Here is a 16,068-nt window from a genome sequence, read left to right as displayed (position 1 = left end):
TTCCTGATTAGACTAGGCTGGCTGGCCAGCAAGTCCTAGAGATCTGCAAGTGTCTGCCTCTCCAGAACTGGTATCACAAGTGTGTACCACCGTGGCCAGATATTTTGTAGGTTCTGGGAACTGAACTGTGGTCCTCATGCTTGTAAGGCAAACACTACTGGCTGAGCTAACTTCTCAGCCCCAGAAGGTGTTAACTGATGGAGAGAAACTTAAATGAGCATAATGCTTCTGATGCTGGAAGTGCAATGGTCATGTCGACTTCTATGATGGTTTCAAAGTCCTACCAGGAAAAAGGTTTAGCCATTTCTCTATTTTCCTTCTTCAAAGGATACAAAGGCGCCGAGGATAAAAAGAGCGTTGAAAATGTGATTCTGGAACGTGAACAGAGCCAGGCCCATGTAGCAGAAGATGACGTTCTCAGCCAGGAAGTTCATAAATTCAAACAACTGAAAACAAAACAGAGACCAAAACCCACTGGTTAGGACTCAGATTTGTGTACAGCGTATTTATTGTAACTTTGATGACTGACTGGGCAATCCTCCTTCCCATGGCAAATCACCACTTTGGCCTTGAGCTCCTGCTATCAGGTCTGTTGACGTCCTTGGTTCTCTGCCCAGTGATGCACGCCACAGCCAAGCCAGTGTCCTATTATTTCAACCTGTCAGGCTTCCAGAGATACCTCAGGTGGGGTGGTATTAACAGCACCATTCCTACTAGGATGACAAAATATTTCCTCCTAAGGAAGTAGAAGCTGAGTGGCCTCTCCAGCAATGCTCTAGTAAGAATGCTAAGATTGTTTAGCCTGTCCGCACCTCAACCAGTAGATACGCTTGAGTTCCAAGGCCCCCGTTAAATGAAAGGAAAAAAAAAGTAGCTTAAACTAAATTGGCCTCTTCAGGCAGGCATGAGAGACAAACGTAGAAAACTTGGAATGAGGACGAACATCACTTATATTTTAACATTAGAGTGATCAGTTTATTTCAAACCCTAGACAATGAGACTCATTAAATTGACTGATGTAGGTATATCCATTAAATGTCTACAGTTTCTAGCTAGTAAAGGGGATGATTAATCCCAGGAATCATCTTCTGCAGCAAGAACACAATAGATACATCAAATTCAGCTGGAAGAATGGAGTAATAACATGCTATGCTGAGGGGCTTTCCCCAGAGTTATTCTTAGACCATTAACTAAACAATTTAAGTTGAACATAAAAAGCATTTTCTAACTTCCATACTAAAAGTAAAAGGGAAATGTGTCCAGGGGCTATCCCAAAGTCTGATCTGGCAGAGACTTTATTTTATGATCCAGTCTTTCCATTTGGAAGTTTCTGAAACTTCATTCCCGGACCTCCATAAATCACGTTAGGTAAATGTCTCTGGAGGCAGCGCTCTTGACTTGGCGAGGACTCATTATTTTTTCATGTAATGTATTTACAGCCTCACAAATAATGCCCAGTACCTGCTCCCTGACAGCTGACAGAAAGGGAAGCGGGATCTTGTCAGAAACATTATTTAAAACCAGTAATAGAAAGGAAGGATTAAAAAAGACACCGCTCCTTCGGAACAAGATGGTCTTTCTGCAGTGGCAGCGTCATCAATTTCCGTGAGCACTCTGCTCCCATTCTCTGCAGCTAATGTAAACAAATACTGTCACTCAAATAACTACTGCAAACGTAGAATGCAGGCTTGGGGAGCACGGAAGACGAAGAGCCTTTTGCTACCTCATTATGCCTTTATTTTTCCCCAAAGCAAGACCTGATCATCATTTCCATCGCTGTGAGCTGCCCTAAAGAAGATCTAGTCTTCCTGGATTAAACAACAGGACTTTGTTTTCCATAATTCTAGAGGTTAAGATGTACAGGGTGGAAGTGACAGCTGATCTATTACTGCCGAAAGTCCCCTTTCTCAGAAGAGTCCACTTTCTTCTGTCTATTATTAGAACACTGATTAAAATTATGAGGAAATTACCATTAGGACCTTACTACTTCCCGAGTCTTTACCTCCAAGTAACATCCCACTGGTTTGATATCTGAATTTGGGGGAGGGGAAGAGGGCAGGTATGCCCACTTCTTAGCAACACTCTAGTTTTCAACTGGTTAGCAAATATCAGGTCAAAGTTAAAATGTCTCTTGTGCACCTACTCCAAGTGTATTTCACCCTAGTGAGGACATTTTGTTGATGTGGGATTTCCCTCTGTGTGCTGTAATTACTGTTAATGAATAAAGAAACTGCTTTGGACCTACAGCAGGGCAGAACTTAGCCAGGTGGGGAAAACTAAACTAAATGCTGGAAGAAAGAAGGGCGGAGTCTGAGAGAAGCCATGGAGTCCTGCTAGAGGCTGACAGAACTTTACCCCGTAAGCCACAGCCAGGTGGCAATACACAGATTAATGGAGATGGGTTAAATTAATATGTAAGAGTTAGCCAATAAGAAGCTAGAATTAATGGGCCAAACCGAGATTAAATTAATATGGTTTCTGTGTGATTATTTCAGGACTAAGCGGCCGGGAACTAACTAGCAGCCTCCCTACTACATTTTGTTACCCGGACTATGTTCAGTCTCTTCTGTGTGCTCACACTAGTTTCCCTCTAGAGTGTACCACATTCTCCATAGTCTCCATTGCCTCTGGAGCCCCTCTAGCTTGCATATGGAGCCCAGAATTCCTGACCAAATAATTCAGATCCATGCATTTCTCTGCACCTCACATTTGCCTCAAAATGGGTCTGGTATATTTGGAGCCAAAGCAATTCAACAGGGCTTTTGAGGAGCACTAGGATGACAACACCCACCTTCCCACGGGATGAGGAGCCACAAGGATGCTGGCAGAAGCCACCCACGGCCATCTGTGATCACAGGGAAATGGCTAAGAGGGAAGCAGAACCTTAGCCATTCTATTTGAGCTCCTTTTCCCAAACTTCTCCCATAGCAAAATCAAGGTCCTTTCTGTTCTAAAAGGGATGGGGTCAATTTTTCTGACCCCTTTTAAGATAATAAGGAAGTTTATTATTCTTGCCTGCTGTCACTCATCTTAGAGAAAAGAGGCTTTGGGACACAGCAGTTCTTTTAGTGGAGGCATGACAGGAACTATTACTATTCATTTTACTTTGGGTCTGTGGTTTTAAGTGTTCTCTTGACAGATTTCCTTGCTTTAGACAATGCTGAATTTTAGTTTGATTTAGCCACTCAGCGTACTGAAACTTACTACTGCACATTATCAGGACCTGTGTGCATCCACACGGCACAAAACTTCCACTTTGCAGTTAAGTTCATTCTGGGGTCTGTTTCTTTGTTCCCACTGTGGCCTGTTCTGTCGACTCCCATGGTCTTTAACATTGATCCATAACGGGTCACAGTGCTCCATAGAACTGGCCTGGTCACATGCTCTAAGTTATTCAGAATTTTCTTGATTTTACATATGTTAAAATAATTTTATTGATTATTAATTACACAGAAAATAATATATGACATGTAAATCATATGTCAACAATTAAAAGTTTGCAAGAGGATTGCTAGCACCCAAGGTCTGTCTAATCCTCCTTCCTGGTGTCTCACACACACATGTACTCATAATTAGAACTTACACTACCGGTTGTCTTTTTCTGCTTTTCGGTTTCCTATGAACAAAATTAGACAATATGTCCACTTTTTCATCTACTATTCAATAGAATATTTGTGGGATTCTTCATTTTTTGTATAGCAGTTAATTTTTATTATGTTAATATTTCATAATCTGCTTATTAATACTAGTGTAGGTGAACATTTGTGCTGTTTCAGTTTGGAGCAATGGTGAGATCCTCTCTTAAGTGTTTCCCTTTCTGGAGAATTCCTAGGATGCGGACTGCTAGAATGGTAGTACTGCCCCCATCAGTGGTTCTGATTGCTTCATATTCCTGCCAATACTTAGATTCTTCTTCTTTTTAGTTTTTTTGAATTCATATTTTTTTCTTCTTGATATTTGAATTTAGAAACCATCTTGTCAATGTGAACAACTTGACATAAGACAGGATAGAATAGGGAGGTCTGTCTGGTCATGCCGAAACAGCCAAACAGCCCAGAGTTTATTTCAGAACTTGTTTATATACAGAAGCAGAATAAAGCACAGCACAGACGGTCAGTCAGTATCTAATCAGAACTATTCTTGTTCTTGAGTGAGCGACCTCTGAACTAACACGCACTTACTGCTCGGGAGCAGCCTTACTTTTCTGTCTTGATGTTCCTGAGGTTTGTCATCAGCAATATACTATCTGCTAGACAGAGTGTTCTTTTCAAAAGTCTCTCACAGACCTCAAAGCAGAGCAGGCAAGCTTAAACTCAAATGACTTCTTTAAGTCAAAAATGACTCCAGATGGAAACTGAGTCACATGTGTGTTCCCACACTTCATAACTTATGCATGAATATTTTGGACATCTTTGCCTACATTTACTACTATTTTGTTATTTGTTGCTATTGTAAACAGCAAAAACATATCTAAGTTCACTTTCTGATTGTTTATTGCTAGATTTATATATATACACACATATATTTTTGATTTTTAAATGGATCTTTTATTTGGCCCTGATTAAATTTATGTCTATTTGTGTGAATGATCCGCATTCCTTTATTTATGGGCCATATAATTATTTGTAATATTGTTAATATTAGTGTACTTAGCATTATGAATATCCTCCAATATAGGTTATTTTCAACTTCATTCTTGATAAATCTTTTCTGTTCCTGATACAATTGACGAGTGTTAAGTTGTGCCTCCAGCTTTGATGATTACTCTGTATTGTATTTATCTGCCAATGCACTCACTTCTCCCATCTTTAGTATTATTTACTTATGACATTCTTTATTTTAATTTGTCTTTATTTAGTATCTTGGCCTTTCAAGTCCTGGCAATCCTGGAAGCCTGTCAATTTTTCCAGATGGGTAATTTTTGAATGCTACCCAGTTTTCTGAGAGCAAGCTCTCCTGACTAGCCAGCCATAGCTCTTCTTAGCCACAGCTAATTTCGCATATATGTTTTTCAAGGTAAAAAAGAATCATTTTTGTCAGTAGCTCCTGCCAATTTTCTTACATTTTATTTTGAATTACAATAAAATGCATGCCAGCCTGAGGAGAAATTACTGTTTTATAATATAATTAGGGGATAGGTGTAAATTCCTGTGAAGAGATGTGCCTGCAAAGATGTAGAGACTGAATGTAACTTCAGCAATGGGATGCTGAAGGGCCAGACTCCAGTTACAATTTCTCGTGGGCTGTCTTCAGCCCCATGAATAACCATTCCTTGCTCACCCTTGTGTTGGACCTAACCGTCTGTGACTAACAGAGGAAAGCCTTTTAGAATGAGTTAATTTAACAAACCATAGTTTCACCACCCAAAGAGTCATCACACAGCATCTGAGGCTTACGGTCAAGACTTTTGCTTTACTGAAACTGCCTACCGATGTATCTAAAAAGTACCTCGTTTCATGCCTTTCTTTGTTCTGTTCTAAAACGTCACGCAACTACTCCCATGTGTGTTCCTGGTCACTCCTAATTGACTCTAGAATAAACCCTCTCTCATGTTTTTTGAGGTGAGAGTTGTATTTCTATGTTGAGATAAAATTTTTCTTTTGACACGGAATAGATGACAGTACAAATTGGGTGATATGGAGGAAAAAAAGTAACAAAATGTAAGAAATAAAAAGCTTGCTTCCTTTAGGCTTGCATCACTGTCAGCCGCTCACTTTTGTATCTGCAGGCATTCTCATCCGTCAGTTTCTAGTATTCATCTTTCTCAATTTCTTTCGAGTGATTTTCCAATGCAGGGGACGTCAATGATAACAAAATGATTCCTAACTTGCTTGCTATTCTCAAACAGACTCTGGATGAACCAGCAACTTATATTAAAACAGGCAAACCCAACTGTGAGTTATGCAGTAAGTCATCCATGATTTTGTATGTAATTCTCAATCAGGAGATAATATAAGAATTATTTATATTAGCAACAGTTTATAAAAAACATAAGAAACATAAAAAAACCTGCAAAAGTAAGAGAGAGACTGAGAGACTTCGTGGGCGAGAGAAATGAGTAGAAGAGGGGGAGAGTGTGAGAGAGGGCAATAGCGTGAAAATTATTAAAATTCTCTCTGTGTACACATGAAACTCTTAAATAAATGAATAAATAAAACGGTTAACTAATAGCACACTCATATAATGGTATATATGTCAGGGAGTTTTGCTAAGCAATGAAAGAAGAATGAAAGCAATCTAAAATGTGCGTGTGTGAATCCATCTGAATGCATTCATAAGCACGCACGCACATAGCTTATTGTATGGAGAGATACCTTAATTTTTCTTTCCCTTGGAACTATTGCTTTCATAGTTTGAAACATTAAATGAAAGATCAGAACCGACATAATGAAGTAAAATAAAATCCTTCCAAGCATTTGCTTCTTTTAGCCTTGTGTCGGCGGCTAACCCATGCCTCTGTATTTCTAGAAAGCTCCCAGGCACCCTAGCCCTGTCCTACTCTACTCTCTTTAAAAGCTGCTTTCCAGCACAGGGAAAGACGATAGCAGCACAACAGCATTCACTCTCCTGTAGAGCATCTGTTTCAGTGGTCTCTCCCTTTACCTAACCCCAGACATATGGTCCACACGTGGAACATGGGATTAATCTGAACACATCTTGTATAGATAACCTCAATGATATTTGTTTTATATAGATAACTCAACAGTGCTACACAAGCCTCTTTTTATACAACTGAATTTGAAGGTGCTAAAGATCCTTCATGGTGGCACACTGTCCCTCTGTGTCTTTCCTCCTCCTAAATTTGGCTTCACAGTGCTTGCTCCCAGCCACCTGATTATTTTCAGATCTCTTCACTTACAAACAATGCTGCCCCGAGCATCTTTGCCCAGGCTTCTCTCCCTAGTGAGTGATTACTCCTCAGGTAGATTTCCTGACACAGGCCTCTCTGGCAGTGGAGACACATTCATTTTCCGTTTTGAGCATCCCACCAGCCTGCCCTTCAGAAAAAAATGAGCCAATTTGCATCTCTGCTCGTGCTGCAGCGGGTACCCTCTCCTCCACACTCCTGCCAACATTCATTTTTATCAATTTTTAAAGACCTTTGACAATCTGATAGATTCACTTATTTTAAATTGTGATGGTTGTTAGCATTTTAAAAAGGTTCCTTTAATAGCAAGGCAGCCGTACTGATTAGCACTCCTCTGTCTGGCTCTAGCCTGTAACATCACTGGCTGAATGAGCGGGCGTTGTAATTATTTCCTTCTTGAGGCACTTAATGAAAATCTGGGGGCGAATTCAATTTGGTTTCACATGCAAAACCTCCTAAAGATGTTTCAAAAGGGACTCCAGAGCAAGCCCTTCTTCTGACAAATCCAATTTGACTATTAAAACTTCATTGTCTGAGTCAGGCCTCAGGTAGTCATTCTCTGAGGAAATGAGTTACTGGCCAATTTAGGCAAAAATTAATGAACAGATAAAAATTAAAAACAAAGCTTCATCCCAAAGGCAGCAATAGTAACAACAGCAACAAACCTCAAACTAGCCAACTCATAAATCAGTGTGAAAAATCTCTAATCTATGTCCTTCTCACTCAGGGTCAGGGAAAACTTGACCCAACTTTTTATTTATCTGCATAACAAATAATATTTATTTTGTTTGCATGTATTCACAGTGTGCAAATTTTTGGAGATGACTCAGGTTAAAAGAAATCTGTGTTTAGCAGAACTGTTTTTCAGGGGAGAAAAAGCAAGCTAATAGTGTCAATGAGAGCAGGAGGGAGTCAAACTGCTAAGCAGACATGCTGGTTAAATATTCTGAAAGCACATGGTAGCTGTTCACGTGTCCATCAAGCAACCACTTTGCTCAGCAAACCTTGTTCTGCAAACACTCACTAGATCGACATTGCAGATCAGCATGAGTTCCTTACCAAGAACCTAAGAAGCCACCTGTTTTATGAAATGCGTTAATCACTAATTCTCACAGATGTTTTCCTGTTTGCTAGGATGAAATCACTACTTCCGTGAGTCATGTGGAGAAATTTTACATAGCTCAGTGTGACCTCGTTAACGGATATTAATTTAAATTCACAAACATTTAAATATTAATTAAAACTTAGAAATATTAAATATTAACTTAAGTTCACATGACTTCTTTAACATCACTCAGGCCGAGGACAGTATAGCGCATCTAGTGGTTTCCATGTACTTGGAGAAAGGCACTGAAATTCATTCTGGATTGAATGCATAGACTGGATGCTCTAGCTGGCTTTCTGTTGCTGTGATAAAACATTGACCAAGACCAGCCAGGGGAGGAAAGGACTCATTTGGCTTCTTCATTCCCTTTCCAGTCCATCTTTGGGATGGGCTGGGCAGGAGCTCAAGCAGGGACAGAAACCAACTGTTGAGGAAAGCTGCTTACTGTCCATGGTTTGCTCGGTTTACATATTTTATACAGCCCTGGCCCACCTGCCCAGAATGGCACCATCTACAGTGGGCTGGGCCCTCCTAGGTTAATCATTAATCAACAAACAGTCCCCATGGGTCAGTCTGATGTAGGCAATTCCTCAGTTGAGGTTCCTTCTTCCTAGGCATCTCTAGTTTGTATAAAATTTACAAAAACAAAACAAAACAAAAAACCCAACCAACCAAATATACAACAACCAAAGCCAACTAGCGTATCAGGACTTGACATAATCTGTAGAATGAATTGCAGTAGAAATGAAATGAAGACTAAAAATGTTATTTTCTCTAGAAATTTATTCCAGAGTTAATGCATTTTTTTTTAAAAACAAATGTTTAGGAATTTTGTCCTTTTCTTTTTATTGGGATCTCTTCCTTTGTTGCTGGCTTTCTTTCTAGGTGTGTGCTGGTATATATGTATGGTTTTGTGTGTGTGAGAGAGAGTGTGAGTGAGTGTGTGTGTGTGCATGTGTGTGTGTGTGTGTGTGAAGGCAAGGAAGCAACTTTGGATGTTGCTCCTTGGGCGCCAACTACCTTGCTTTTAGAGGCAGGTCCTTTCACTGGGACTTTAGCCAATTAGGAGAGGTTGCATGGCCAGCAAGCCTCAAGGCTAATTCAGGCTCCATTTCCCTGTGATGTGGGTTAGAGGATGGACCTTAGACCCTCAAGGGCACATGACAAGCACTTTATGGACGGCACTATGTGCCATCGGAGCTTTCTGTTGAAAACATTTCAGATTTCACTAGTACATACAGTTGAGTGAATGAATTATATTTTGAACAAACTAGGGCATAAGTGAATTTTTAAAAAATACCTGCACTGTGGAATTTGTGGCCATTACAATGAAGCATTAAAAATATAAACTTTTTTTCAAGAGTGTTCTATAATTGCTTAGTTCCATATACCGAGAAATTTTTTTTTGCCAGAATGATCCCTAGTCATCTTTGTGGTCATGGCATGAGAAATGAGACATTATGAAGGTCTTTGTCACTGGGACCTTTTGAGAGCGATTTTACCACAGAGTAAGGTCTTTCTCTCATTGAAGAAATTTCTTAGTTACCTACTGGCAAAGTACACTCCTTGGAAAGTCTTCTAATAACGGTATTAGTACTTCTAATACGCTAAAGGAACTCCCGTGTTTGTAGAACATACCATGTTGAGAGACATTAAAGACTTTAACTTCTGATTATTTCTAAGCAAGTTATATTGTAAGGACCTGCAACCATGACGTGACACTATTATTCCCACTTTACAGCTGGGGAGACTGCATCCAATGCATGCAAAGTACATACTTGTTCAAGTGAAACACAGGACAGACAAAGGGAGCGATCATGAGTTTGGTCCAAGGCCTAGACTACTTTAGCAAGAATGTGCAGCTTCCCTGAGAAATTCATGTTCTGATATAACGATGCTTGTTCATAGACTCAGGAGCTAGCACCAGCCGTAATTAGAGTTTGAGAGGCATATTTTTATGCTTATATTTTGTTTGTTCATTGGAAGCGCTCTGGGCTTGAAAGGGAAGACATATGAGACTCTGACCAGGTAGTTTTCACTTGCATTTTTAATATAAAGAACTAAACTTAGCTGAAACTTATTTTTTAATCTATTAACTTATTTTTGTCAGTTAATGAAGGCTAATTAAGGAAGGGTGACTTAAGGCAGCAGACACTTCTCCCAAATGTCTGTTACTTTCATCTATTCATCAAGTTCAACCCTTTGCACACTCAAACAGCACACAAGAGAAAACTTATTTCTTGATGAAGACTAATTTCCCTCTGAATGAGCCCTCTCTGACTTACCATTCCTCCCTTGGAGAAACTCTTGACCTCCACTCTGCTTTGGATGGGAGTTTCTTAAGCTAGTAATCCCTTCCCACTCAATAAACTTTACAGGACTTTGAACATTTAGGTATATAAATTGCAAAGGTATGTAATCAAACAATCATAATGAATCATAAGGGAATAGATTTTAAAACAATTTTTGATGTGTATTTTATTTGAACATTTATAAAGATTAAAGCACTTTCACAATAATGAGATGAATGTCCTTGCTTATTCTTATATAAAGAAGTAAGTCTTGGCTGAATATTTGATACCACAGGATGCAGAGCACCTTCAACATTTTCAGAATTGATCAATAATTTGATTTTCATAATCATCAATTCTGAGGATGCCATCTTACTTATGTACAGTTTAAACTACAGGCATATTTAGAGTCATTTTAGAAATTTCTGGAAATAGTCTTCTAATTCCAAGCCAAAATTCACTAAATAGCTTTTTAAGAAACTTGAACCAGCAACTCAAATAGCAATTTTTAAATCAATACTGTAACATAATACAATCCAAAGATATAATAATTTAAAATACATAGAGATTGGTGGTAGGGAAACACTACCTACTTATTTTCTGTGATTAAACCATTGTATTTCTTCAGGGGCAGTTCAGAGCATACTGTAGTCTTGCGTCTGAACAGAAGACCCTCAGGTAGAATTGGTTGTATTGTCTAGCTTGAGGCATGCTCAGTGCAAAGTGTATTTCACATGTTTAGAACCAATGCTAAGGCATGAATGCTTCCGGAAACACCTGGGTTCCTTATACGTTTTTTGAATGTATAACTTTTAGTTGCTGAATGATCAGAAATCTTATATTAATTACAAATTTATTCTCGACCCCCACACACATCTATGATCCCCCATGTGGAGTCCGGCCCCAGAGTTTGAGAAGCTCTAGAGTAATATGTTGACTGCAGATAGAATTATAGAGAGGTAATATGTATGGATTGTTTGCATGCCTTGAATAAGATGTACTTTACAGAGTTGCTGTTCCGCTTCTGATCCCTCTGCTGGAGGTGAAGTCATTGAGATTATCTATTTTCTGTAATATACTGCAAAGGCACTTATCATAATGCTTCTTTGCTTGAGCTGTTTTGGGGCTGTCTGCGCACCCCTGCTTGCTACTCAGCTCCCTCTCACCCTTCGCATTTCATTGTCTTTTCTAAACCTAATTTTACTTTTAAAAACCATGACTCCTTCAAAAGCCCAGCCTATAAAAAGACAACAAAACACATTTTAGGAAGATGAATAGACATCATTAAGTCAGTAAAGTTAATATAGGAAATAAATGTAGTTACAGCTTCAAGGAATTGGGCTTCATTAAACTGAATAAATTGTGAACAACTACTGTAGCCAGGTTTTCTTGAAATCTTCAAGGTTATAACTTAAGGGGAAGGCTGTTTTCTTTCAATTTGCCAAATTACTTTAGCCAGTAAACACTGATAATAATATTCTCATTTCTGGAGGTTTCTCTACTTACAACTTTCTCTTTCTTTCGCTGTTATTGAACTGCGGATTCTGCAGTGTCAGATTTATGTGTGATACATACCGTCAAGAGTGTTTCCTAAGTCTCCAGTTTTACAGTGTGTATATTTCGATGGTACGGATAAAAAATATTGGTCCCAATATAAGATTGGTCTTGGATTTCTTTTTATGATGCAAGAACATACAAATCTGTGCCCTATGATCCCAAGATTTCAAAGACAGAGTCAATCTGTATAGAGTCCAGTCATCTACCCAATTCTTAATTTCTCCAACACTCTCGCGAGTGCACTGCTTGGTCTGTAATAGACCAGGGACAAAGGCAGAAACCTCTTCACTACTTGTCTTAGTTACTTTTCTATTGTGATGAGACACCATGACCAAGGCAACTTATAGAAGAAAGAGTTTACTGGGGATTACTGTTTCTGTAGATTAGAGTCTATGACAATCATGGTGGGGGCATGACAACAGGCAGGTGCCGGAGCAGTAAACACAATTAACTAAGAACTTAGATCTTTATACAACAACCATAAGTGGGGGGGGAGAAAGAGAGGGGGGGAGTGCGAGCATACTGGGAATGGTGTGAGCTTTTGAAACCTCAAAGCCTACCTTTAGTGACACAACTCCTCCAAAAATCCTTCTAAAAAAAAGTCCTATCAACTGGAGACCAAACACCAAATAAAGAGACTATGGGGGCTATTCTTACTCAAGCCACCATGCTACACAAGGAAACAAATAGCATTGTATGGCTATATAACTCTGAAAATCCCTTCCTGTGTTCAGATGAAAGTTAACACTTAATCACATTGACTACTTCTCTTACTTATATTCCTTTGGCTCACAGAAGATAAGTCATCTGAAGCATCGTTTTGTCCCACTTGGCTCTGGCAGCAGAGAAGACTTTGTTCAGAATACATAAAAGTAAGAGCCAACTCTATGACAGATGACTGCCCCCTTTCCTTCTATAATCTTCTTAGCCTGGAAAATAAATATTTTGCTGAGGGTAATTGGTATGCAGGGCCTAAAGTCTAGAATTTCACCAAGATATTCTCTCTCTCTCTCTCTCTCTCTCTCTCTCTCTCTCTCTCTCTCTTTCTGTGTGTGTGTATCTGTGTGTCTGTGTATGTATATATGTATGTATGTAGTGGGGCTATGGTAACAATGAGTCATTCAGGTAAGTCCTCTAGAGAAATCACTTTACAGAAACTTAGCACGAGCTCTGGAAAAAATAAAATTGTTGGATAACATACTTAGCTTTTTTTGTGGGTTCACCAATAAACATTAGGTAAAGAAAATTCCTGAGTTGAGGCAATATTATATGCATATATATTTACATGTATATTGCAAAAATTACATTGTGCTTTTAAAAAAAGACACTCAGTTAATAAGTGCAAAGACACACTGGTTTTAATATTAGGCACCAGTACAAAAATTTCGCACATTACTAATTTTTAAAATGCTTTTCCTCCTTTTTAAAAATCTTTTCCCCCATTTAGTCATTCTGGTCTCATTCATCTTGTGTGTACTGCTCTAGGACTATTTTAAGAGAGGTTTTAGGTTTGTATTAAAGTGAGATAACTACCCACTGTACCCCTATGACAGATAGAACCTCTTCATCAGTATCCCCATCAAGGAAGCAGTATTTGTTCTGAGAAATATATCTTGACACATCATTATTATGAAAGCCTGTAGTTTTCATAACTGTTCTCTCTAGTTGTGGTACATTGCTTCAGTATCTTTTAATCTTTCTCATTAGCCTATGGGAAAGTCTTGGTTGGGGAGGGGTATGATGAATATTCATATCTTGGTCAATCTAAATTGCTATGAGAAATCTATTACAGACTGTGTAAGAAATAAGCAAATACTTACTTTTGTTAAGTTTGAAAAGTGGGAAGTTCAAGGTCAAAGCACATGTAGATCAGAGTCTGATAAGGCAACCTGTCCTGGCTCGTGACAACTGGATATGCCCTCACAGTGAGAGCAGAAGAAAACTCTCTAAATTCTCTCATGTCTTCCCATCATGCACTTGGAGCCATGAATCTCCTGATTGTCCCCCTCTCCAAGTATCAATTACACTGGGGATTCTAATTTCAACACATGAATAAGGAGGGTGAAGCACAAACATGCAGTCCATAGCAATATAGAAGAAAGAATTTCTAATGCTATCCCTTGTAAGCCTTTCAAATTGAGTATCATCATCCCTGCCCTTGTTATCCATCTGAATGACAGTCACCCAAGGCATGGCTGATACTCTGCTCACCAACAGTTCCATGGTTCCTGTGACATCATTTACCCCAGACTTCACCAACTACGTTTGGTCTCTATACAACCCCACTCCTTTGATGAAAATACTGTAAATTAAAACATCTACCTTTTAGGACTTTATTCAGTACTGTTTCACGACTGGCTATTTTCGCTGGGAAATGCTTTAGAAGACCAGATCAATAGGAAACACTGGAATCAAACTGTTCTTCATTTGTCTGAGCTTTGTCCCCAGTGTTCTGCAGTGAGATACTGAAGCCAGGGTCTGAAATAGCACTTTCTCCCATCATGAATTGGAAGAGCTTGAAAAGGAAACTTGCTTTGTGCTTTTTGTTATTCTTAATGAACACTATTATTTACGCTAATGCATTTTCATATTCAAATTTTTATGGGCAAACATTCTAAAGAAGGCAATTGTACATACTCATAAACAGTATACCAGGCACCAGAACTTTATCAAAAACTTATTGACCATCCTTCCACTGGTCTTTATTTCTAAGGGAAAAGAATGTGAATACCAATTAAATTGATTTGCTATTAATTTAACCACATTTCCTGTCAAACTTTTGCTTTGGGGTCTGATTTTTAACAAAATCGTGGAGGAAGATATTTCACAATTTGGAGAAGGCATTGATATTTTCCCTGGGTCTTTAAATTTGATCTTAAATCTAATGAATTTATATAAAACTCAACTTCACACTGAATGTAAATAATGATGTTCATATTTCTTATATTTGCTCTCTAGGTAGTAAGAGAGTTAATCGATTTTGCTGCAAGGAATATAAAAAGTTACAAGCAGAGGGTTAAAAATTACCATTATTATTCAGAAGATTCTGAGTTCAATTTTTTTTTTTAACTCTGGCAGAATGGGCCACAGAAAGGCATTCAATAGAAAGCCAGGAGGCCAGGAGCAGAACATTGATTCTGCTGTGCCTGATGAGAAAGGAGAAACAGTGAAAGAGTCTTTATAAATCAGAAAAATCAATGGAAATAAAAGATAAAAAATATGACATTTGGATAATACCATTCAAGTTGAGAAACACTATCAAATGATTTTTATGAAGACATGACTACTAATAAATCAATGGCTGATGAAAATGAGGTCAGCTCGACTCGCTCCTTCTGAGCACACAGCTAAAACAGTGAGTGTAGATTATCAGTGCTTACGTCGGACGCCAGAAAATTCTTATTTTGTGCTTATTAACTTCATTGAGTTTTCTTTTTCAGTGAGATTTATACAGCTCTCCTTCAGAGAGCCTCTTAGAACTATAGATACTGCAGTCTTCTACAACATAAGGAAAGTGCCAAAAATTATGAATTATTATAGCATCAAAAGATCTTTCTCTTTGTTTCTGGGGAAGGCTGTTCTACTTTCACATAGACGCTTTGCCTGGAGAGGATCTTTATCTTAGATTTGATGGACAATTTTATTTTCATATTTAGGCAGAACAAAGTTAACTCACAAAGGGCTCTCAGAAATTTCTCTTGGGTATGTGTGGATGCATCAAAATCTCCCCTGCATGCTAAGCAAATCCCTGGCTTGCGTGCAGGGAAAGACTCAACTACTGAAAATAGCTTCCGCTGCTTCTGTAGAACACACCAATTCTTGCGTCACACACACCAAATGCTGATGGCTGGTAGGTCCCTTCTAGGTGCACAGGCAAGTTTGTTTCCCCACACAGATGCTGTGTTCTACAAGGGTCTCTGTGCTTCTTGAACGATCTGTTTGACTCATTCACTTCTATTTATTTGTGGAGATGCATGTTTGTGTGTGTGCAGTTGTACACATATCCACATAGATGTAGAGGCCAGAGAGCAACCTCAAGTGTCATCCCTCAAGAGCTGCCCACCACTTTTTTGGAGATTGTTTCTCACTGGCCTGGAGCGCACTGATTCAGCTAGGCTGGCGAGCTTGCAAACCCCATGTATTAGCCTGCCTCTGCCCCACCTCCCATCCTCACCCTTGCATCCCAAAATTGCAAGCATCCTCTATAACATTCTGAGTTTTTTTTAATGTGAATTTTGGGGTTCAAA

At 38.9% G+C, this 16,068-nt stretch overlaps 1 protein-coding gene across 1 annotated transcript in view; it reads right to left on the bottom strand.

The window, feature by feature from the left end:
* Nucleotides 1–16,068, bottom strand: part of Slc9a9 (solute carrier family 9 member A9) — a 559,136-nt gene that overhangs the window by 220,931 nt on the left and 322,137 nt on the right. The window contains exon 10 of the mRNA XM_005366691.3: nt 333–446. Coding sequence (XP_005366748.1) covers nt 333–446 — 114 coding nt within the window. The remainder of the gene's footprint in view (nt 1–332; nt 447–16,068) is intronic.

This window comes from Microtus ochrogaster, unplaced genomic scaffold (assembly GCF_000317375.1).
Source record: "Microtus ochrogaster isolate Prairie Vole_2 unplaced genomic scaffold, MicOch1.0 UNK12, whole genome shotgun sequence".
Lineage (NCBI taxonomy): Eukaryota > Metazoa > Chordata > Mammalia > Rodentia > Cricetidae > Microtus > Microtus ochrogaster.
This window is presented reverse-complemented; position numbering and strand designations above follow the sequence as displayed.